Source organism: Amphiprion ocellaris, chromosome 18 (assembly GCF_022539595.1).
Source record: "Amphiprion ocellaris isolate individual 3 ecotype Okinawa chromosome 18, ASM2253959v1, whole genome shotgun sequence".
NCBI classification, from domain to species: Eukaryota; Metazoa; Chordata; class Actinopteri; family Pomacentridae; genus Amphiprion; species Amphiprion ocellaris.
The window spans coordinates 20,483,140-20,505,945 of record NC_072783.1 but is presented as its reverse complement, the minus strand read 5'-3'; the positions used below and the strand labels follow the sequence as shown (position 1 = coordinate 20,505,945).

Here is a 22,806-nt window from a genome sequence, read left to right as displayed (position 1 = left end):
CAAGGACCACCTGATTAGCCTTTGACAGTGATGCGGCTTATAGTCTGGATCCATGGATTTGTTAAAGATTTCTTTATCATATCCTGTGTATTACGTATAGATAGCGACATGGCGTCACTGTAACTATGACAACAAGTAAACACTACATCAGCTGCCAGCTAATGATTACATGATTGCGATCCTACTACAAATCGACTGCTGTGGACTTATCAGAACATATCCATCGGAAATCATATATTTGTGCAGCCTTGGCGGAGTACTGCGCTCTCTGAGTGCTTTTGTTATTTAAAGTGATGCAACCCAGTTTGACCCAGTTCTGTTTGTGTTGTAAGAGGAACAAAAGCTGCAGTTATAACCGACAGATCCAAATCCTACTGCAGTAAAGTACAAAAGTATTTACAGTAAAATTTGAAAATGTGGTGAAAATATTCTAGTGAAAGTACTGGTTTCTGACCCTCTGATATCTCTCATATACGGTACATACATCTGTGTAGAAAAGACGTGAAACATCTTCAGAAACCAAAAAGACAAATCCATTTGCTTTTTACCTTAGCTCCTGTGATTATATATGACATCATTAGATTAATAGTGAAGCGTCAGTGTATCAGCAGCATGTTACTGTTGTAAATGCTGCATTTCAACTACTTTATATCCAGTTTCACATACAGAAACTGAAGATAAATCAGAAGGCTCATGAGATGATTAATAGGAGAAAAAAGAAGGAAAAAAGTTCTGATACACAAATGTGATTTCTGTTTATGGACTTTTTCTGTAATTGATTTTTAGAGAGATATTGGATCACTTTCCTCCACTGTCTATAGAGAGGAGAGTTCATTGAGCTCAGACGATGTTTCTGTCAGCCACAGAGCAGCTCCTCTTGCTACTTTTGGAAAAAAAAAACAACCTGTCTTTACACTCAGTGACAATATAGTAACAGAACAGGTGAAATACTTTCCCAGCTGGGTCTTGAAGCGGTTACAATCATAAACATACCCAGCAACCATGAGGTTCCTATTTTAGAGTAAACACTTTCAGGATTTACATGTTGCCTTGGCATGACACGCACAAGCTGAAACCCTTGTACTGATCCTGTAGTGTCACCTTGTGGCGGTTCTGGGTACTACACAAACCCAAAGCACCTTTAATCTAGTGTCCTAAAATCATACCAAATCCTGTACTAAATCCTACCAAACTTCACCCTATTGAAACTAATCAATAAAATTGTATTAAAATGTGAGAACGACAGAAAACAACTCACATAAAAACATTTTTAATAAAGGATATTTTAATGTTAGAACATAAGTCAAGCTTAAAATGTCACACATTTAACAAAGTGCAGAGTGTAAATATATTACTTTTTCAACCAATTTCATTATTAATTTTGAAATAAATGTTTGTCTAAAACAATGTGTGACTGCAGGTCAGCATACAAATTAGATTTCTCTAGAACACTCATTTCCCCAGCAGATTCATGTTTGAGTATTAATTCAGAATAAATATTTAAACTTTTGAGGTCTTGTGCATTTACTTGTAAAGTTAAATTCCTTACTTTAATATTGAATGACCTGCAGGCATGATTTTTAAGTGTAATAGCAACAGGTTAAACAATACTAAGTATGTTCAAAATAACAATTAGGAAACTATTCAGGAGATTAACTTCTCAGACTTTGTCCTGAAATGAGAATAAACTCAGAATAAAGACACTCATGGCATCAACAATATGTTTTTTCCTGACGACACAGTCATGGAGGTAAGTTGCTGCTGGCATATTGTACAGTGCCTGGTTTAGTCAGGTCAGTGCAAACTGTACACATTCTTCAATATTCCATGTTATCAGACGTAAATTGAGGATATGTAACGGTCTGTCTTTATGAAGTGAACAAACTCGATAACGCTGCAGATTAAACAAACAGAAGATGTAAATGCTGATTGGTCCTGTATTTACAAAAAACAACCCTATGGTCTGTGGTTAACAGATACTTTTGAGTTAGAGAAGACACTAAACTTAAGATTTGGTCAAACTGTAGTTTCTGAAACACTGAATACAAAGACATGCCAGTAAAATGGTTTAAACTCACTCTGGTCCTGTCAATGGAGTGCAGTCCTGTCACTATGATCACAGGAATAAAATTAAAAATCAGAAGACAATATGGTGAGCAAATAAAGGCTAACAGACATAATTAAATTGCCATTGAGAATGGTTTAGCGAGCATTAACAAAACCAAGACAGCTACTATGCAGTTCCTTGAGAAAGAAACTGGACTCGTGGTTTCTGAAGGTTAAAACTATCACTCAGGTCACAAGATCAGGTCTTTGGTCTTGTATGGTCGTGTAAAATGCAGTTTAGGAGGAAATTTGGCCACTGATCAAGGGACAAATTTTGATACTAGATTCACATGCAGATTTTTTTTCTTTCTAAAGATTCGCTGTTTGGTATCACTGTGTGTATTTTGATACAGATCTGGATGAAAAACTCACATGAACACATTTAGAATCATGCATGCACAAAATATGCACTTCAAATGTGTAAAATTTGCCTAAATACTACGTGAACTGTTGCAAATTTGTCTCCAAGTAGATGAGGAAAAACTCACCATTCATAAGCACTGACATACATGATGTAGAAAAAAACATCTGTGTGAATGGCTTTAAGAAGGTGAGGTGATGATAAAATGTGACATCTTATTAGTGGTATTAAAATCCTCTCTCCATTGTCACGATTCAGTGACAGAAAGGGTAAAAAGGCCAACATTGGTAAGAGCACAAGGCAAAAGCATGATCTGCTTAGTCAGGCTTTGCTTGTGTGGTGCTGGTATGGTAAAAGCTGGCTGTACACCAAGCATGGTAAATTACACATTTTGACAATACAATAATGTCTTCTTTTTTAACATGTTAACATTTTCAGCGGCTAAAAATTGCTCTGTCTTGATTCTGTACACGACAATCATTTTCTGCATTGGTTAACTCATTTTAATACTCCCTGACAGACTCTCATAATGAAGCATCTTAGGAAATAATGGCAATGTATGTTTCAAAAGCCTCTGGCATGAGGAAATTTAAAATCCAAATCCAGAGAATATATATAATGTATTGGCTAACCTAGGGGAAGTAATCTCATCAGGAAAGTAATCTTCATGAACAAAACAAACCTCATAGCTGAATCAGATTCATCATAAATAGTAGAAATCTCTTTTTTATCCTCCTTAAAACCCCATTTATGTAGAATATGCAGAAACAGAGCTTGGATAGAGGAGAGTGTTTCAATGAAGAAGCTGTAAATATGACAAGTAGAAGAGATCAACGTGTTATCAGTTATCAAGTATTTTCTTTTCTTCCTCAGTATGTGAAACTCTGCCTATCGCTGTCCAGTTATGTTGTTGCCTCCAGGATTTATGACAACAGAGTCCAGTAGGGGACGGAGAGCCTGGCCAAACGGCCTACAGAGGAAACACAGCAGTACAGTTACGCTGAAATCAAAAGGGCTCAAGAAAAGTCTAAATAGATTAGTGTATGCGAGTTGAGCAAACAAAAACACGTTGAGCACAACAAGACTTTAGTCCTTCAATAGAGAATAAAGCTTCTTTCACACGTCTTTCTGTTAATCTGAGGGCATGTGAACGTGTCGGCTTCATGTCTGAATTTTTTCCCCAACTTAGGCTTAATGTTAGACATGCTATTTATAATGTCATACATTATTAAATCATTGATTTTTAATCTTGTTACAACATCAGTATTTGTTTAACTACAAATGTAGAGTAAGACAAACCAAGAGGAGAATTTTGATGATGCAAGAGCAGCTTTATAACACTCATTATTCTGAACTGACTTACGTGGACAGAACTTCAGATGGAAGGTCTGTAATGTACGACGGAATCTTTTTGCCCGTTAGGAACTGAGCCACCTCGTTGCTGAAACTGTTGCAGTTGTGCTCAAACAAGTTGTACTTGTCACCTCTGTGAACCAAGAGAAGAGAGAGAGGAAAGAGGATGGAGACATCATTTCAGACACAACAGAGAGAGAAAGAGGCCAGACAGGGTGGAGAAGGGCGGGTGAGGAGCAGGAAAAAACAAGATAGAGACATTCTGACGGCGAGATAACAGGGAGAACAGAGGCCCTTCTAAGGTGTAGTTCATCTCTTTACTTTCTGTCTCCTCACTTGCATCTCTTTTGTAAATTAAAGCTAATGTAGCAAAAAATCAAGACAGTAATGAATTTAGTTTTAACATAAAATAATATGCATTTCTCACCAATTTCCCTGCTTTGGATGAAAAGCTACTTGTCTGACAGAAGGCAAAGAATTTATTATAATGGCTTTCTTTCTGACAGCTGTGACCTATGCACAAACTGTCTGATGAGCCAGATATTTTACCTGTAGGTGGACTCAGCCAGTGAAGTTAGATACTCCATAAATAACTCTGCGGGCACCTCAGTGAAGCCCATGTCCACCACAGAGTCAGGCTCGCCTAATGGAGTGCCACCCTAGGGACACAAGCATATACCCACCTGAGCGGATGCCTTGCTCCAAACAGTGATGACAGTATTGGGAACCATTATCTTTTAATGTCCAGAACTAAAAGCTGTAAAGTGTCATGTTTATGTGCTCTGAGGTAAACTGACACAGCTGATACTTACAGGTGGACAATTGTTGATGCCTTCTCCAACAAAGAAGTACTCTTTTCCATGGACCACAATAGCTGTATGCCTGTACAACATGTTTTTTTCAGTAAAACAAAGGCTTCGAAAAAAAACTCCACAGAATCAGCGGGAATATTTCGACAAAATAGTCCAATAAAAATGTACACTCACCATATACCATCAAGCTGTTTGCCTATAAAGACATCAGAAATATCATAAACAGATTAAAATATAAAATACAGAATGAACTTAAATCAGTCTTAACTATGTATGAAGCAGCTTATAAAGGGTAAGAACCAAGTTAAAGCCCTGGCTGGAGCATCATCCGGGCCTGGGCGCACTAACTACGGCTTTCCCAGAGTCAAAAGCCAGCAAGCTCGTCAGAAACTCACCTAGCATGACAGGACTCAGCTGGCGGGCCATGCCCCTGGACAGGTCATAGATGTATAGTTTCACCGGATAAGAGCCAGATGGGTCCATGTTGACACGAAAGAATTTCCTTAGCTAACCTGGTGTAAAGTTACGTGACTGAGTTGACCGGATAGCTAGCTTACTGGTAGCTACAGTAAACAAAAGTTACAAAAAACTTTTAGTGGCACCGTTACAAATATAAGTATACGCTAAATACCGTTTAAATAAGGAGTCGTGAATAAAGTAGTAAATTTAAATGAAGCCCGAGGTTGCCGGATGCTGACAACTGCTGCTGTGTCACTGTCTGACTGTAAATAATAACATGACTGTCCAAAAAAGTGCTTTAGCATGCGAACCCTTCTTCCGGACTTTTTGCAAACAAACCCCGCCTGCTTCCCTTTGATTGGACAGTATCTTAGATTGGCAGATAAGCCCCCAATAGGGGGCGAGTCGTCCGGTAGGCGTTTACAGCGTGCGCGTTCATGTACCTGAACGCGGCACTCATTGAAACTAGCCCGGACTTGTGGGTAGAAAGCTACAGAGCTCGGTAAGTGACTCCAACGACCACTCAGCGTGTCTTTAGTTTGTTGTTTTTAAGTGTATTATTTATCATTTAGGTGCAATATTAGAAAGATAAAGTAGTTACTAAAGCGACCCTTAAGTAAATATCAATGAGGCGACCTAACAAGTGGCTAATTGCAAGCTAAGCTAGCTAACGTTATGGTTCCTGGCTAAAGTTGATACTTTAGTTAATTAAACATTAATATAGTCATAATTAACAATACTACCGTCGTTGCATTGCTTTTGCTATGTTTTGCACTATTATGACCCTCTGACTAAATGAACGCCACACTTTTGTCTATTTAAGTGTTTGTTTAGTGAAAGTTTTGAAGGAGTAAATCAAAGAGAGTCAAAAGAGGCCTTGTGGCGAAATAAAATTGTTTGAATCCAGTCCAATGCTGCTGTACTACAGGGTTTAAATTTGAAATGTTGCAGCAGTATTTAGAGGTTGTTATAACTGCTGAATCCTGTGACAGCAGCAGCACTAATGGCGGAGTGGAACGCCTTCTACCGCAACGAGGATGAGGAGGAGGAGCAGGAGGAAGGGGAGCAGTCCGGAGGTGACATGGAAACTCTCTTTATTCTAAGATCAAACATCAGTGCACTTGTGCCAGCTGCTATCAATCACTCTGATTAGATCATTAATTACGGTCATGTATTTCCTCCACATTGTGTTTTATTGTTGTACAGGCAAATTTGATATGATCACCCTTATAATGGATTTTAGCATTAAGCACTCGAGGTAATGTGTCTCCTTTAGAGATGTTATTAAGTAGCATCGTTTAAATGAAGTCATTGTCTGACACCTTGTAGTTGCACCAAAACATACAAGATCTTTGTCTTTGATAGAAAGTTACAGAATCACTGGAAGAGACAGTCTGGTGTTTCTGGTTGATGCCTCCAAGGAAATGTTCATCAAAGGGGAAGATGGTCAGCCCTCCAACTTTGACATGACCATGCAGGTAAGATGACTAGTTCTCCATTTTGCAAGCTGTTATTTGCTGTTAGTTTTTTTTTTTTTTTTTTGTCACCTTTGCTTTGTCTTTGTGTCACAGCTAGGAATGAACCAATTGGATCCAATATCCAGCATTTTATGGGTTATCAGTATTGTTATTTTTTTCAACTGATTCAAACATATACTACTTTGTCTCTAATCAAGGCACCTCTGTCTGCATTCACCAGTCTATAGTCTTAGGCAATGTGCTGCCTACAGTAATATCTTGTTGGCTATATGTCACAGGTAACAGCCTATCAATAAGATAAATGTTAAAAAGTTCTCTCAATTAAACACATGTAAAACATGAATAACCAAAGGGATAAAAACAGAGTTTTACAGAATTGTGAAACAGTTCAAAATATTGTTTAACAGCCTATTTAATTGCTAATACTCAGTATCAGTAGCAGCGCTAAAGAAAACTTACTGGTCGATCCAGAGAAACAGACATTCTTGTACTGTGACAACTGCAAATGTTTGGACATCCAGATTGTGACATGTTTAGGAATTACAAGAGATGTGCTGGGAGTTTCACACATATACACACTTGGGGAAAGGCACTATTAAGCGTAAATCATCCTGACTATTAAAACTTACTTGGTGGAAAAGAGACATTTTGTGACAGAAATCATATGAAAAATGTGAAGCTTATTTGCTGTGTACCACCGTATTGCTTTCAGATATGTTTTCCTTTATTTAGCAATCTCATAACAGTACGAGTTTGTGTGCTGCTCTTGTAGGTTGTGCGCAGTGTGTACATGAGTAAGATCATCAGTAGTCACAGGGACCTGGTTGCTCTGGTTTTCTACGGCACAGAGCAGAGCAAAAACCCCAGGAACTCATTCAAGCACGTCTATGTGTACCACGACCTCGATGAGCCCGGTAAGACGCAGCATTCGTCCAGCTAACACATGAACACACATCATCTACAACCCTGCTGTTTTTCTGCAAACACAGATGTGAGCAGAGTTCTTGTGCCTCAAATTTATTCAAATAAAGCAAGTTCAACTTTGTAAGTTATTATTATGTTTCAAGAAGAACAACGAGAACTTAGAAACAGTTCAAAGTTGCAGTGACACTTTTTTCCAAGTAAACGTGTTCACTTAAAAAAAAAATTTAGTGACCCTTTAAGATGATTTAATCTCATTTGATCTGATGTGACTTTTTGTTTCTTCCTACATATTTTTAAATCACTAAGCTTAACTTTCTTACAGCCCTGACTGTCTAGTCCATTTTTTTTGCAGGTGCAAAGCGAGTCCAGGACATAGATTCTCTGCGGGGGGAAAAAGGCGCCCAGCTTGCAGCAGAGACTATGGGCAGTGGGGAAACATCACTAGGTGACGCCTTGTGGTGCTGCGCAAACCTCTACAGTGACATCAAACTTCGCCTCTCACACAAGCGGCTCATGATCTTCACCTGCAGGGACGAACCACACGGAGGCGACAGTGTGAAGGACCGACAGGCTCGAACAAAGGCCGGTGATCTCAAGGAGACTGGTGGGTCTGAAGCAAAGGGTGCTCTTCTTTCATAAAAATCTGTTGTATTGTTTTGCAGTTTGCCTTAAAGTTTCATTACATAGAAAGCCTGTGATGTTTTAGCAGCTTTAACCCTCTGAACTCCAAGCAGGTTTTCCGCTCCTGTTACACTTTTAAATACCTGTGGGCTCTATTTTAACTGCAGTACAAAGCCTGTACTTCTACTGAAACAGTACGACAATGGCTAAAAGTAGAGAAAGACAAAACAGGTCTTATCAGCTCTATTAGAGTTACAGGGCTATAAATCATTAAAAAAAAAAAGGAAGAAAGAACACAAGTTGCATTTCTTTGATTACCGGTATTTATTTTACAAAAATTGAAAAACCTGGTTACAGCAAACAGTTTGTTATTAGAAGTTTTATAAATAAGGCATATCTGATAAAGTAATTTTGATGAAATATCAAAATTTTAAGCTTAGATTCAGTTAAGTTTCCTGAACAAACAGCACTTGACAGATTAGTAGTTCACAAAAATTTCAACATGTGACAATTCTTTCTGCTTTTGCACCTTCTGGCTCTAATAAATGGTGCAATTTAGGCAATTGTTTTAACAATAACATGGCTTTCAAAACCACCATGTGGGTTTTGGGGTTCAAAGGGTTCATTTGATCAACTCAGTCAGCCTTTTAAATTTCTGACTTCTCCACAGAATACACCAAAGTTTCACAATAGTTTATTGCAGTGTGATGGTTTATTATGATATATTGGCCTCTATGTAAGCTCTTCTGACTCAATCCTCTTCTCTTAGGTGTTGTTATTGATTTAATGCACCTGATGAAACCGGGCGGCTTCAATGTCTCGCTCTTCTTTTGTGACGTTATAAGTCCACCGGAGGATGAGAGTGAGTTGGGGCTGCAGGAGGAGCCTTGTGAAAAACTGGATGACCTCCAGAAACGGGTCCGGGCGAAGGAGCAGAAGAAGAGAGCCATGGCCAGGTAGAGATGATTGATTGATGAAAGTTATTCTCGGGGTTTCTTCTTTTTTTTTAATATATAGCTTCACTCTTTTTTGTGTTTTATGTGTTGCTCTGTATTATGTTTTTTTCTGCCTTGTGTGGTTAACAATTCTTCCCTGTCCGTAGGTTAAACTTGTGTCTTGGTGAGGGCTTAAATGTAGCTGTGGGAATTTATGCAACTGCTGTGACGGCTCGGAAACCAAGTGCCATCAAACTTTACAGGGAAACAAACGAACCGGTCCGCAGCAAAACTCGCACCTTCCACACCCAGACTGGCAGTCTGCTGCTGCCCAGTGAGATAAAGAAAGCCCAGGTAAAAGACTGATAGACTCCAGCCCCCCCGCGACCCTAATAAGGATTGTGCGGTGTATAGATGATGGATGGATGGAGTGAACTCATGTGTTACGATCCTAAGCAACTAAAGCCAACTTGTGCCACCGTGCCGAAACATTCTTCTTCTATACAATTGGCACAAACATGCATGACTAAATTACTCCAGTATTACAACTTGCTATTGTGTGTCAAAGAATAGTTTTCCAGTGTTTGAGCAGAATGTAAGGTGAGCTGGACACCTGGAGTTGGAACGAGTGTAGAAGGTTGTAAGAATCAGGGATTTCAAGGAATCAGTAGCATCATATCTAAGCTATTTTAAGGCAGGAAGGGATTGTTTTTATGGAAAAAAATCTGAATATGTAGCTTTGAGACAGAGAGATGAGTTTTTAGTTCAATCAGCAAATTTAAATGTGTTTTATTAAAGATTTAAAAGCCAGTAAAAACTTTGCTTTGTATGTGTGTATGTTGTAGGTGTATGGTAAAAAACAGATAGTGATGGAGAGGGATGAGGTGGATGCCATCAAGAAGTTTGATGACCCTGGACTGCTTCTGATTGGATTCAAACCTATGGAAAAGCTCAAACTGCACCACCATATCCAGCCTGCCGTCTTCCTCTATCCTGAGGAGGATCAAGTGAAAGGTTCAACTGTGTTTCTATGTCTGACTTGCTTCAAAGCTAATGGAAAGCAATACAAAATCAAAGTGTTGCCTGTAGATATGTACATACAATGCAAGTTTGAAATTGTTATTCATGGAAATATGTTTAAAGCCTCTGAAAAATTATTTTGGCACACAGCAGAATCTTCATTCGAAGTCAAGTAGCATAACTGAGAATTGATTTGTTCAAACTACTTTGGCTAAGGGCATTAATGATATCGGTTTTTGTCATGAAAAAAGCGTTTTTGTTGATTTGTCGAAAGCATAATGAGAAACAAGAACTTTTCACTGAATTTCTGTTCAATGGCAGAAAAAAATGACATACAAAATACTGAAATACCAAATACATTTGAAACAGTGGCTATTTTAAGATCTTTTTGCTATCAGATATAGTTAAAGGGGATCCTCTGATTTCTGTACTGAATCAATACATCCTGTGTTTTCCTCATCAGGTAGTGCGTGTCTGTTCTCTGCCCTGTTGAAGAAGTGCAGCGAGAGGAATGTTTTTGCTCTGTGTCGTTGCATCGCCCGCCGAAACTACCCGCCTCGATTTGCTGCTTTGGTGCCTCAGCATGAGGAGGTTGATGAGGGAAATGCACAGATTACACCGCCAGGTAATACACCGATGACATCAGAAGGAGTTTCACTGGAGTGCCTAAGAATCAGAGACAAAACTCTTATCATGTCACTTTTTTGGCTTATCTCAGTTATCAGTTTACTGTGATATGCCAGACAGGCAAAATATACTTATATGTTAGCTAAAGAGTCGGTAGGTCTTGGCAGGTCATTGCAGTTTACTACAGTGTGATGGGAACTTGTCTTCTCTTGTTTTGATCAGGTTTCAATGTCATTTACCTACCGTATGCTGATGACTTCCGGACTCTGGATCCTCCTCACTACCCGGCAGCCTCACAAGTACAGGTGGACAAGATGAAGGAGATCATCTCCAAGCTCCGCTTCAAATACAGGTCAGTTAACACTAGGGTGAATCTGGAACCCCAGGAATAAAAAGTAGGGTAATTTGCATGACCACCTTCTTGTGGAACTTGAAAATGGAGTGCCGTAATTTATTCCCATAGTTGTGTATCAAAATGAATGTTTTTAACTCATGCAATGTTTTATTGTTCTTGTTTTTTGCTTCAGTTCACTTTAACAAATGTTTTTATTAAGTGTCGTTGCTAATTGTGTCATGACATCAGTTGTCTTTGACTCCAGTTGTTGGCCAGCTGCAGTTAGCACAGTTTGGATAAGGGCAGCTGCAGTAGAATCTGACAGAGTTCAGTGTGAAAGTTTTGAAAGTACAAGAACAAAACGTTTTTTCTACACTGTGCAAAGTTTCGATGACATACCACAGGAGCATTAGCAAAAAGCATGAGCAGCTGAAGAGAAAAGACACAGGAGCTATTCAGTACAGAGACACTCCCCATCTGTTTGTTTCCTTCCTGCTCTCTGTTCTCACACATACTGTGTTTTCATACAGGTGAACTCCCAATAGAACCTTTCTCATTAAGATATTTTCCTGTTTCTGTGGTCAGACTCCAGAGTAAGTATGCGATAGTGACTGAAACAAACATCCTGATTTTATGTGTAGGATGTCATCCCACAAGCTCACTATACACAGTGGTTAAAAACGACTGTGCATTGGAATTCAGATGACTCAACAAGGAGAAAAGGAGTTGCTGTAGCTGCTCTGTGAGTGTAAAATAGCCATCGTGTCCAATTTTAATTTGTGGAACTTTCCACTTTGTTAAGAGATGATAGAAACTTGGATTTCTATTGGAATTGCACAACATTGCACTTTTATCTTTTTATCATGTTGGAGTTTCCAGTTTAACTCTATGGCTTTGCGCTTCAATATTTGAACCTTCCTTTACATTTCATGTTGTGCTACAATAACACTCAGTTTGTCAAAAAAAGAACTTACACTACCATTCAAAAGTTTGGTGTCACTTAGAAATGTCCTTACTATTGAAAGAAAAGCATTTTTTAAATGAAGATAACATTAAATGAATCAGAAATACCGTCTAGACATTGTTAAAGTGGTAAATGACTATTCTAGCTGGAAACAGCTGATTTTTAATGGAATATCTCCATAGGGGTACAGAGGAACATTTCCAGCAACCATCACTCCTGTCTTCTAATGCTACATTGTGTTAGCTAATGGTGTTAAAAGGCTAATTGATGATTAGAAAAACTCAATTGTGTGCAATTATGCTAAGCACATAAATAAGTGTGAGTTTTCATGGAAGACATGAAAATGCCTAGGTGACCCCAAACTTTTGAACAGTAATGTAAATGAAATGGTCATTTTGTTTTTCTGAAATGTATCGATTAATCTTTCTAATCCGTAATATAGATTAATTGATTTAAAAAGTGGTGATTAATGGTCGCCCCGCTGGTTATAACAAGGTCATTTGGTTGGTTTCTTTTAGCAACATGTTTTCATTCTTTGTCATGTTTTGCAGGAGTGATGCTTTTGAGAACCCCGTCATCCAGCAGCACTACAGGAACCTGGAGGCCCTGGCTCTAGATATGATGGCTCCAGAGGACATAGAGGACCTCATCAGTAAGACTAAAACAGAACCCTGGTTCCTTTGGGTGCACAACCATTGCTTGTGTCATCATCGTATAATATTTTTTCTGTCTGCGTCTCTTCTTCTCTGCCTCTCAGTGCCAAAAGTGGAGCAGATCGATAGCCGTCTGGGTCCTTTAGTCGACGAGTTTAAGGATCTAGTTTACCCTGAGAACTACAACCCAGAGAGCAAACCAGCTGCTAAGCGTAAAACAGGTCAGAACTGGAGCCATTAATGATGACTTTCCAATTGCACCACAGAGTAGTGTGGTCTTTTGAGCTATGACACCTTAAAATCTGATTATTCTTTTGATTTTGAACTTGCAGCTGACAGTGGAGGTGGAGCCGAGAAGAAGCCCAAAGTGGAGGTGACAGAAGACGAGCTGAAGGTCCACGTGCAGAACGGCACTCTGGCTAAGCTGACCGTTCCCGTGCTGAAGGAGGCCTGTAAGCAGTTTGGGGTTCGGACCGCTGGGACCAAGAAGCAGGAGCTGATAGATGCTCTGGTTGCCCGACTGGGCTCATGAGGAGCTGGTGTTAAACTCACTGTTTATCCGCTTTGATCAAACTTTGTAATCCTTTTGAAACGCAAGTACTCAGTTATGATTTGAGGGTCTTGTTTTTGTTTTACACTCACTGTATGCCTATAAATTATGGGATGGACAAGACGCTGTGTTCATTGTGCAACAGAAACATTTGGTTGATAAGACTCAGTGAAGATTCACATTACCATTTATTTTTGAATTAAAAAAAAAAAAAAAAAAAGACTCAAATAGTTCATGTAGATCAACTAGTTCAAGATTCTAAAGAAGTCCGAAGACAATGAAAACATGGTTGTATAAATTGTGTAACTTTTGATGGTACTATTGTATTCGCATATAATAAAACTTCTGATAACCTTTCATCTTATTCTTTATATTCGAGTGCATGGAGTAGTGTATGGTTCATGTAAAGCAATATTTCCAGCTCTTCCTGTAGTGAGGCAAAAAGGTGTGTCCTTCCAAACTAAGAGCTCAACATTATCAGCATACCTAGACTTTGTCGCTCAATTGTTTTGCTGTACAGCCCAATAAAACAGAGGCAGTGTTTGTGCTGAGGGCAGGCCTGTGCAGGCTAATGCTTCTGCGCAACAGCAGGAAGAAGGAGCTCATACTACTCTGACCGAACATGGGTTGCGTCATGTTTTTGACCAGCTGAGAGCAGATGGCATTACTAGAGGAGGTTTATCAGACTATACAGCAGGTAATATCTCTTTTGAAACATTTTGCCATTGATAAAGCTTAAAATAGACTTAACAATATCTCATTTATGGTGTTCCACTTCAGTTTAGCCTGTCTTGATATCTGTCAACGTGTTTATGGTACACAACAGAATGATTTACTTTCTATCTCTCCTGATTATATTCTTTGCTTTAATCTGAGACTTTTGCATTGTGATTTGGTAAAATATTTGTCAGTGTTACTTTGACCTTTTAGGTCTTTTGTATTGAAAGTTTTGAACAGAAGTGGTGTTGTCTGTAGTTGTCACATTGACACCAGCTGTGAGTCTGACAACTGCAGAGAAATGGAGTGTCAGTGTGAAAAGTACAACTTGGAGGATGCTGCCACAGGTGAGAAACATATTAAGATATTCATCAGTTTTATCTTTACTTTTACCTGTTAATAAGTATTACTTTATTTATCTCACATGTATGAGGACAACTGTAATCGGGACTTAACTAGATATCTGTCACTCCTTCAATGGTGTTTTATATGTCATGCTGTAATATTGTGTTTTTAAGTGAAAGAAAAGCTTTTGTTAGATTTGTGAAGTGTTTAGTGTTGGCCGTGCAGTATGTGCCCTATTATGACAAATTAGCAGACAATTATTTGACTTCCACATAATTTTTCAAATTAAAAGCAAGCAATCACAAACACGTTACCTTCCAGATGGTTTGAGAGGATCTTTGTAAGGCAGCTAAATTATGTTTTATGTGGTTTGGCTGACTGATTTAATTTTTTTTAAGCAGCAGGCATAAACAGCCACATTTACAATGGTGCTAAAGTTTTCTGCTATCAAGATAATCCTGGATTATGATGTCAATCTTGACATTATAAAGACTGAATTTTGAAAGTAAATCTCGGGACGCCTGCAGGCACCAGCACAAACACAAAACTCAGCTGTGTTTTCTTGAGATTCGGAGTATTTCATTCATTCATCATTCATGCATTTCAAATTTGGGTGAAAGGTAAAACCCATGATAAACTGTGAGCAGCACTGAAATACTAATGTCCTGTTTTCTTCCCTCCCCCCTGTAGCTGGATGGCTGAACAGCAACAGTGTCCAGATGGGAGCTTTTACTGTGGTGGGGTATCTTCTCTACAGATTCTCACAGAGTCAGTCACTCAGAAACACCTTCACTCAGATCAGATAGTGCTAGGTATGCAATGAATAGGTAGTGTAGAAAGTACAGAAGATGTAGAAGAGATTAAACTCTGGTGAACTTATTGGAAATGGTTATGGTGAATAACATGGCTGTAAACGCTTTATCAGCTTCTACAGGTCACCGTGCATTCATTAGATAGTCAAAAACACATATCTGATTTAGAGGATAAACATGATGATAGCCTATATTACTGTTACTGTCAACAAATACCTTTAACACGTCAAATCTGGCAACACATTAGTGCTTTTTTTAAAAACCACTTTACTGAAAATAACTGATTTTTACTCTCCAAATGTTGCTGAAAAAGGAATGAACAGAGTGTTTGTTGGTGGCTATTTTCAGCTGCAGATCATTACACAATAAGCACACTAAGTTGACATCATCCCACTGTGACTATTTTTAAGAATTCTGGGATAAGATTGGTCTGAAGCAGTGGATCTCTTAGTGAGGATTGAGCAACGTGATTTTTTTGAGGAGGCATACCGGCATATTTCAGCCATAATTTTTAGATTTAAAACAGCTTGCTAGTCAACTGCTCTTACGTAGTGTTTGCTCGGTGCTTCAGTTTAAACGTTGAGATTACTTTGATGTATTCAGCTGCTGAACTGTATTAAATCACTGTAAAATGATATTATGGTTGTTTGGGTGCTGTGTTGTTGAGCTTCAGTAACCTCCACCACCAGTAGGCGTCAGGATTATCTGGCACTGTCACTGTGTGAGTCATGGCCTGATAATTCTGGAAGCTCTACTCAATGGGAAGCAGAGATCATATGCAAATACATGCATGGATTATTTGTAGACACACAGTGATAACAATAAAATGTCTTTAAATCGGTCGTAAACCTGTTGTTCCTTCGTGTAGAGAGAATTCAACTGCAGTTTTCCATCTGTACTATACATGCATACTGTATGAACCAAAACTTTTAGTTGTTCTCAGTGGTGAAATTATAATTTGATAGTTATTTATTGAATGATTGAATTCTGCCTAGAGAAGGCAATTTGCGGGATCCAAACATTAATTCATGTAAATAAAATTAAAAGAGCTTTTTCCTTCAACAACTCAGGATCCAACACTGTCAGTGGTTTTGTCTTCATATTTAAATGTGTAGCTGATTCAGTTTAGGTTCAAATGAACAGTAACAGAACAATATGGGTTCTACAGTCATGTGAAAAATTTTATATTCTTCATTGTCCCAAATGAAAAAAAATCCTCTCTGAATCACACTATTACAACAATGATGTGACAGTGACAGTTGTCTGGTTTTCCTGCAGCTCTCCCAGCTCTGATCCGATGGCCCATCCGTATCTTCTGCTCTTTAACCGGTGAGTTTATTCAGGGCGATGCATCAGAGGTCAAATGTGATTTAACTGATAGCACACGGACCTGTTGCCATCAGCATGTTTGTGTATACTATCAATTAAAATCACTAGATCATTAGTGAGCATTGCTTCTTCTTCCTCAGGTCTGTCAGCTCTTTGGAGCTGGGTGAGTCGCCTAGTGGGAACCCTCCGTGGTATGAAATATATCCCTTTTTTTCTGACCAAGATGCATTAAAACTAAAGTCGGTCAAAGCCAAAAAGACATTTACTGACGTCTCGTGTCGTGTGTCTCAGGAATCCAGAGCCTGTTCAAATGGCTGTCTCGAATTTGGCATTTTTTCGTTGGTAAGTGCTGCCTCCACTCCAGTGTGATGTTGTTTACTCTTCGCTGTGTGTTGCAAATGGACTTTTTAATTGAAGGTCAGACAAAGTTTACAGTTTGCGTGGATGAGTTAAAGTTGTCAAAGGAAATGAGTCAGTAATTCAAGCACATGACACATGACAGCAATTTTAAACCTGAAGGGAGTGGGGATGATTCACTGATGGGTCATAATTATACACCTATAATTTAAATTTAAAACCACTAACTTCTAATCCACTCCATCAGGAATCTCCTCCAGGTTTAAGTGGTTGGGTGCTGTCATTCAAGCCATCACAGGTCAGTTCACTGTAAATTTTATTTGCTAAATTTTCTGCTTTCTCTGCTGTTTCTTGTTCGTCTCAGTGGACGCCTTAAACTTCCTCTTCTTTCACGTCTATTCATCAATCAGTCATTTGACACTTTCAGCAGAAATTAGTCTTGTTTCATTTCGTATCTGCTTTGCTTTTGTTTTTTCAGAGACACTTTCTCTCTCTGCACATCTTCTGTCAGAAAGAGGATACATGGACATATTATGATATTGTGACTTAAGAACCTGTTTTTGTGTTTGTTCTTTTATTCTCAAACTGTGTGCTTGTCTGTGAGCATGAATGCATGTCTATATGTATACTTACTCGTCCAAAATAGATGTATTTTTCTATACTCAAAGTACTGAATATTGTTGGTATAAGTGAGTTGATACCATATTTCTATGCAGATTTGCTCCTCTGGGAGTGTACTTAGAATCTGTCTTTGGTACATACATAGATAGTGTGACAGTTATTGAATTGCTGTAAGCTCACACCTGAGATATTTATGAAACCTTGGCTATACTTTAGTAAATGTATCACAATTGTATTATTTTGATGATGTAATTACCCAAGAACACATCCATCCATCCCAGTTGACTTAGTTGAACCCATGTATGCACAGGGAGAACATGCAAATTCCATACAGAAAGACCCCAGGCCCAGGCTGGGACGTGAACCGGGGATCTTTTAGCTGCAAGGCGACAGTGCTGACCACTGACCACTGTGCAGCCTTAAGAATCCATCAATAGTATAATTACAATTTACAGTATATATAGATGGACGAACCCTCTGTGACATCCTTAGGTCACCCTTAGGTTTCCTCATCTGCAGTTTTGAAGCTCAGTGTGGTGGCTCCAGCCATGAGCATCTTGGCAGGGCCTGACTGCATCTACTCCCAGCTCATCCAAAAATACCCAAAGAGGAGGAGCATGAGTGGAGCTGAGGCTATCCCTTCTCTCCCTCCTCTTCCTCTTCTTCTTTGGTGTTCTGGGGTTGAGCTGCTGGAACTGGACTGGAGGTCTGTGTCCGTTTCGGTACGTCATGGAACAGATCCATCCTGTTGAGTTAACCCAACATGCTAACTGCTACCAGGGCTAACTGAATGCTAACCATAGATGGTTATGAAGATGCTAACACAGGCGGCAACTCTTTAGTACAGAGTTACCATGGACTATCCTGTGACAATATCTACCTGTCATTGAAAGGGGCCCCGGCCTCAACTATACATTACTTTAACTCTTATTACAATCTAAATGGATGAATTATGAGAGGACTCACCCTCTTCCGTTTGTTATTAATGGAAAAGTAGCTATAGAAACCCAAACCATTTCTGTACTATACTCTAAAAATTGTCATTTTTAAGATGGGGGTCTCTCGGGATTGACTCACGTTTGGAACCAGCCTCAAGGAAATGCAGTTTTTGCACTTCCAAGGTGACTTCGTTTCTCTGCCTCCGAAGTTGTTGCTTACATTATATACATTTACATTATATTGCATCATATTAAGGTCATATTGACTACAGCTTTTAACACATTACAAGTACAATTTGAATGACGCCAATCTGATACAGCTTAAATATGCTTTACGGATATGTAAGAGGTATACTAAGGTAAATAAAAAGTGATTTTAGAAAGTAGGTTTTTAAGGGTTTTTAGTTGTTGATGGATTTGCTCATTAGGCTATTTGGGGTTGAATAAATGTGAAGATATGCAGTGTACTGTTACGCTTGTATGTTTTATTTTTTAGTGGTGGTTATTGTTCACTTCTTGGGAATAAAAAGATGTGGAAAACAAATAGAGGACATATTAACAATGTCTACATCAGAAGTAGGTGTGCAGTAGTCATGCTGGCTGGTTTTTTGATACAGTAACTTGGACGGAGGCCATAACTGCAGCCGAAAATCACAACATAGCTTAACAGACCTCAGTTTTGAATTTATCTGAGCCATGTGTAAGCCATGAAGCCATTAAAATCTGTAAATGGTTTGCTATCAAATAATATGCTTTAAAAAGTGTAACCATGGATTAGCTACATCTCCTCAACAGGTTCTAGCCTTCTGCTCTTCCATTAGCTAGACTTGACAACAAACTTCGTCATTCCATACAAATTTTAAAACACTCCACACAAAATTATTTGAAAACATAAAAGTTTAAATAAATATATTTATGCTCAATCTAGTAATACCTTCTGACAATGAAGAGGAATTTTAGTTCGCATTACTAGATTTGTAACAGTTTTTCTGTACAATCTTTTTACAATGCTTTCTAAAAAACTGTCTCTGTGTAGGGTCAGAATCAACCAGCAGCAGCAGCAGCTCCCAAAAACCAGGCCTGAGGTTGATCCTGCTGGGACCCACCGGTGGAGGACGGACCTCTCTAGCAGATACTTTGTTGGGCAAGTCTGGGACAACAGCACCCATGTGTCCCTTAACGGAGAGCACCAAGAGAAGGACAGTCATGGACGGTCGGGACCTTACAGTGATCGACACTCCAGATCTTTTGGGGGCATCACTGGGGAGCAACATTAGAGCCAGGGAAGCTCTGAGGAGTCTTCAGCTCGCTGGTCCTGGACCACATGCCTTCCTGCTGGTGCTCCGGGCCCCAGGCTCTGGCAAGATACCTGACCAGGATGCCAACCAGGCAATCCAAGCTGTCCTGGAACTGTTTGGAGAGGAAGTCATGGGATACATCATCCCAGTGCTCACTCATGCAGACCGCCTGAGCCAAAAGAACACCGTAGATCACCTGCTGAAAGTGGATACAGGGACTCTGAGAAGGGCTGTGTCTTTGTGTGGCCAGAAGCCAGCGCTGGTGGACAACAGGCCCAACCTCCCTTCAGAGGCTCAGAGTGTGATGCAGAGGAATCTGGTGGGGCGAGTGATGGAGGTGAAGGAGCTGAGGGGGCATTTCATCCACGAACTGCAGAGGAGGGAGGACCGCATCAGGGAGGAGCTGCTGGCTGACATGGCCTCCGCACTGGCTACAAAACTGGGACACTTGTGAAGAAGTGTATGTGGGTTTGTGTGTTTGTGTGTGTGTGTGTGTGTGTGTGTGTGTGTGTGTTTGTGTGTGTGTGAGAGAAAGCACTGCAGAAGTGAAAAATAAGGTGGCAGGATTCATTCATGTGTTAAACATGCAATTTGGACTTTAAGTGCAAGGGTGATTCTTTGCCTGAGGTATTTTTGTCACTCTACTGGTTTACCACTGTCCAAATGAATTTACTACCGCCGGTTGCATTTCGCTTCTCAACATGCTGCACATGCTTTTGGTTAGATATCATGACCGCACACATGTAATTTTCCTATTTTGATGTGTTGTAATTCTTCATTGTGCGTATATTCTTTTGTGTGTCCGTGGTTCATGTTTTCATACTCTGCTCCAGTCCACTGCCCTCCCACGTCTTTCATGATTTATAAGAGATATCAAACTTTAAAGACGATCAGGGAAGATAAAGTGAAGTCATACTGGGGCCAGAGTTCAGCAGTGCTGCTCTGTGTTTTCTGTGTGTTCTCCAAAATTCTCCGAAACAGGTTTAAATGGTGAAACGATTACTTCTGCAAGCTTAGAGTTAATTGCAGGTTTTATACTCTGTATTTATGTCACTGTGGTGAACAGATACTTGTAACAGGTTGATGAATGCTTTGCAGTAAGTGAATAGGGCTATGTTTAACTGTGATTTATTGGGAATCTATTAAGATATTTTGCATGTACAGGGCTGTTGGTAAAATGCAGTGTAAACCAATTTAACCTCCTAATTTTATAGATAGATTAGTCCTTTTAACCAGAAATAAATGGGATAAATACAACCTAAAGAGCCCCTTCAGTAAAAATCTAGTTTTTCACCTTGTTAACTTGTCAATATGGTAGAAGACATATAATGAGCAAAATAAGCAGTCAGCACCATTCCTGAGTATTTCCTCCTTGAAACTGCAGCTTACAGATGATCTCAAAAACACCTAAGAGTTTTAGTACAAGGCATCCAGACTTCTCTTTTTGGTTACTACTCTATTCTACATAATAGCTAGCTGTAGTACTGGAGAAATTCAGCCATATTTTTGAATGGGAAGCTGGTTCTAAAAAAGAATAATAAGAGAGAAAGCACAACTCTGCAAGTTGACTTCGTTAGGTTTGTTATAGTTGAAATCCCAGAAGTCTGAATGTGTGTTTTTGAGACATGTCTGTGTACATTCTCAGTCTGTTTGTCAAGGGATCTCAAGACGGCATTATCTAACAAGTGGTGCCATAGACCTCCATCTTTTATTAGAAATGGCTGTTGCAGTTTAACATAGAGGACTTCTTTCACTCCTCCTCTCTCAATCCATCTTCTCTGTCCAGAATATGAACATCACCATTTCCAAAGGAATGAGGGGGGAATAAATACCCAAGACTCCCCATCAGTTAGTCAGAACTTTAAATGACTCTCGGACGCAGGTGAAACATCTTCAAGAAAATAGAAGCCAAATACATTCTAATGAAGCTCTTAGTATTACCATGACCTGGATGACTGAGAATCTACGCAGACATGTCTTTAAAAAGCACAGAGTTAGACTTCTGGGATTTCAGATGCAACAAACCTAAGGAACCAATCCTTGGTTTCCTGTTCACATGTATGGCTGAATAACACCAATAATACAACTTGCCACAGTTTAGAATAGAGTACTTTTACAGTGCTTGAGCAGCATCCAGTGTGGAAGCTGGAAAGAGATGCAGGGATTTCATAGATCTGCGCATTCTATGGAGACAACACTGTAGAATTACATGTGATCCATTTGAAGGCAGAGAGGGGTTGATTTCAAGGAACAAACTTCTAAAAATGGAACTTTGATATGGGGAGATTAGTTTTTGTGGGGGTTTGTCTGTTGAAGCAAAGTGGCTAAATAGCTCTAGGGAACAACCAGAGAGTCAGGGAGGCTCTGAGGGGTCTTCTGACAGTTCCATTGTGTTTTATATGTTTCATACTCAAACAAATATAGCCACCAAATAACAGTCATCTGACTAAATGATGGCTTGCTGTTAGTTAAGAATATTAATTAGAATGTGGCACAAAACACTACATCAGAGAGATAACACTATATCTTTGTGTCTGCCAGATGCAAATTGTTTGCCATTTTAACCAGAACTACATGTTAACCTCTGGACCAAATCTGTTGTTGCTAAAAGCAGCTCTAAGGTTACAGTCCTGGTCAACACCTGTAGCAGCTGCTGTTAATTGCAGGTCTGTTTTGACATTCTAAGAGTTGCTGAAAATCAAAATGCAGCCAGATGGGAAACAACACCTGCATCCCTTTATAGCGCAGTTAAATAAGCAGTGGGTTTGAGCAAATGAGACTAAAGAGGACCATCAAAATGAAATCAATATACAAAGCAGCTTTTGTGTTTCACATTACATGCACCATGTGAATCCCTTGTGCATACTATGCCAGTTAAATTCTGCACAAAAAATACATTTAATTGAATGTCAGTGAATATAACAGAATACAATAAAAATTTAATTAAATACACTACCATTCAAAAGTTTACGGTCCCCCAGACAATTCCATGTTTTTTATGAAAACTCACACTTTTATTCATGTACTAATATAATTGCACAAGAGTTTTCTAATCATCAATGAGCCTTTCAACATCATTAGCTAACACAATGTAGCATTAGAACACAGGAGTGATGGTTGCTGGAAATGTTCCTCTGTACCTCTATGGAGATATTCCATTAAAAATCAGCCGTTTCCAGCTAGAATAGTCAT

General features: G+C 39.2%; 3 protein-coding genes across 9 annotated transcripts; 2 read left to right on the top strand and 1 right to left on the bottom strand.

The window, feature by feature from the left end:
- Nucleotides 1–1,267: 1,267 nt before the first annotated feature.
- Nucleotides 1,268–5,402, bottom strand: desi1b (desumoylating isopeptidase 1b). Its single transcript, XM_023278969.3, has 6 exons — nucleotides 5,028–5,402; nucleotides 4,807–4,828; nucleotides 4,633–4,702; nucleotides 4,370–4,479; nucleotides 3,831–3,953; nucleotides 1,268–3,437 (listed from the first exon to the last, which is right to left on the bottom strand). Exons 1-6 carry the CDS (start codon nucleotides 5,113–5,115, stop codon nucleotides 3,356–3,358), a joined length of 495 nt encoding a protein of 164 aa, XP_023134737.1. The 5' UTR covers nucleotides 5,116–5,402; the 3' UTR covers nucleotides 1,268–3,355.
- A 127-nt stretch (nucleotides 5,403–5,529) lies between these two features.
- On the top strand, nucleotides 5,530–13,554 carry xrcc6 (X-ray repair complementing defective repair in Chinese hamster cells 6). 2 transcript variants are annotated; one of them, XM_023278966.3, is made up of 13 exons: nucleotides 5,530–5,593; nucleotides 6,087–6,167; nucleotides 6,457–6,569; nucleotides 7,342–7,483; nucleotides 7,846–8,097; nucleotides 8,884–9,070; nucleotides 9,217–9,403; nucleotides 9,895–10,063; nucleotides 10,533–10,694; nucleotides 10,919–11,048; nucleotides 12,546–12,646; nucleotides 12,752–12,868; nucleotides 12,980–13,554. In XM_023278966.3, exons 2-13 carry the CDS (start codon nucleotides 6,095–6,097, stop codon nucleotides 13,177–13,179), a joined length of 1,833 nt encoding a protein of 610 aa, XP_023134734.2. In that variant the 5' UTR covers nucleotides 5,530–5,593; nucleotides 6,087–6,094; the 3' UTR covers nucleotides 13,180–13,554. The 2 variants fall into 2 exon arrangements, with proteins under 2 accessions (XP_023134734.2, XP_023134736.2); XM_023278968.3 differs by having other exon boundaries at nucleotides 5,532–5,593; nucleotides 6,084–6,167.
- A 146-nt stretch (nucleotides 13,555–13,700) lies between these two features.
- LOC111574406 (GTPase IMAP family member 1-like) lies at nucleotides 13,701–20,871 on the top strand. Of its 6 annotated transcripts, none has more exons than XM_055004366.1 (8): nucleotides 13,701–13,894; nucleotides 14,173–14,261; nucleotides 14,950–14,996; nucleotides 16,350–16,400; nucleotides 16,541–16,591; nucleotides 16,692–16,742; nucleotides 17,005–17,055; nucleotides 19,353–20,871. In XM_055004366.1, the coding sequence occupies exons 3-8, from the start codon at nucleotides 14,954–14,956 to the stop codon at nucleotides 20,066–20,068; spliced, it is 963 nt and encodes a 320-aa protein (XP_054860341.1). In that variant the 5' UTR covers nucleotides 13,701–13,894; nucleotides 14,173–14,261; nucleotides 14,950–14,953; the 3' UTR covers nucleotides 20,069–20,871. The 6 variants fall into 6 exon arrangements, with proteins under 6 accessions (XP_054860341.1, XP_023134741.2, XP_054860342.1 ...); XM_023278973.3 differs by having other exon boundaries at nucleotides 14,950–15,027; XM_055004367.1 differs by having other exon boundaries at nucleotides 14,145–14,261.
- Nucleotides 20,872–22,806: the final 1,935 nt, after the last annotated feature.

Bases quoted from the DNA above. Each gene is read 5' to 3' on its own strand.
- desi1b (XM_023278969.3), bottom strand. From the start codon at position 5,115: ATGGACCCATCTGGCTCTTATCCGGTGAAACTATACATCTATGACCTG. The intron at 4,829-5,027 runs GTGAGTTTCTGA...ATGTCTTTATAG, and splicing joins GCTGAGTCCTGTCATGCTAG to GCAAACAGCTTGATGGTATA. The intron at 3,438-3,830 runs GTAAGTCAGTTC...TTTCCTCTGTAG, and splicing joins CCATCTGAAGTTCTGTCCAC to GCCGTTTGGCCAGGCTCTCC.
- xrcc6 (XM_023278966.3), top strand. From the start codon at position 6,095: ATGGCGGAGTGGAACGCCTTCTACCGCAACGAGGATGAGGAGGAGGAG. The intron at 7,484-7,845 runs GTAAGACGCAGC...TTTTTTTTGCAG, and splicing joins CCACGACCTCGATGAGCCCG to GTGCAAAGCGAGTCCAGGAC. The intron at 12,647-12,751 runs GTAAGACTAAAA...TCTGCCTCTCAG, and splicing joins GGACATAGAGGACCTCATCA to TGCCAAAAGTGGAGCAGATC.
- LOC111574406 (XM_023278973.3), top strand. From the start codon at position 14,216: ATGGAGTGTCAGTGTGAAAAGTACAACTTGGAGGATGCTGCCACAG. The intron at 14,262-14,949 runs GTGAGAAACATA...TCCCCCCTGTAG, and splicing joins CTTGGAGGATGCTGCCACAG to CTGGATGGCTGAACAGCAAC. The intron at 16,401-16,540 runs GTGAGTTTATTC...CTTCTTCCTCAG, and splicing joins TATCTTCTGCTCTTTAACCG to GTCTGTCAGCTCTTTGGAGC.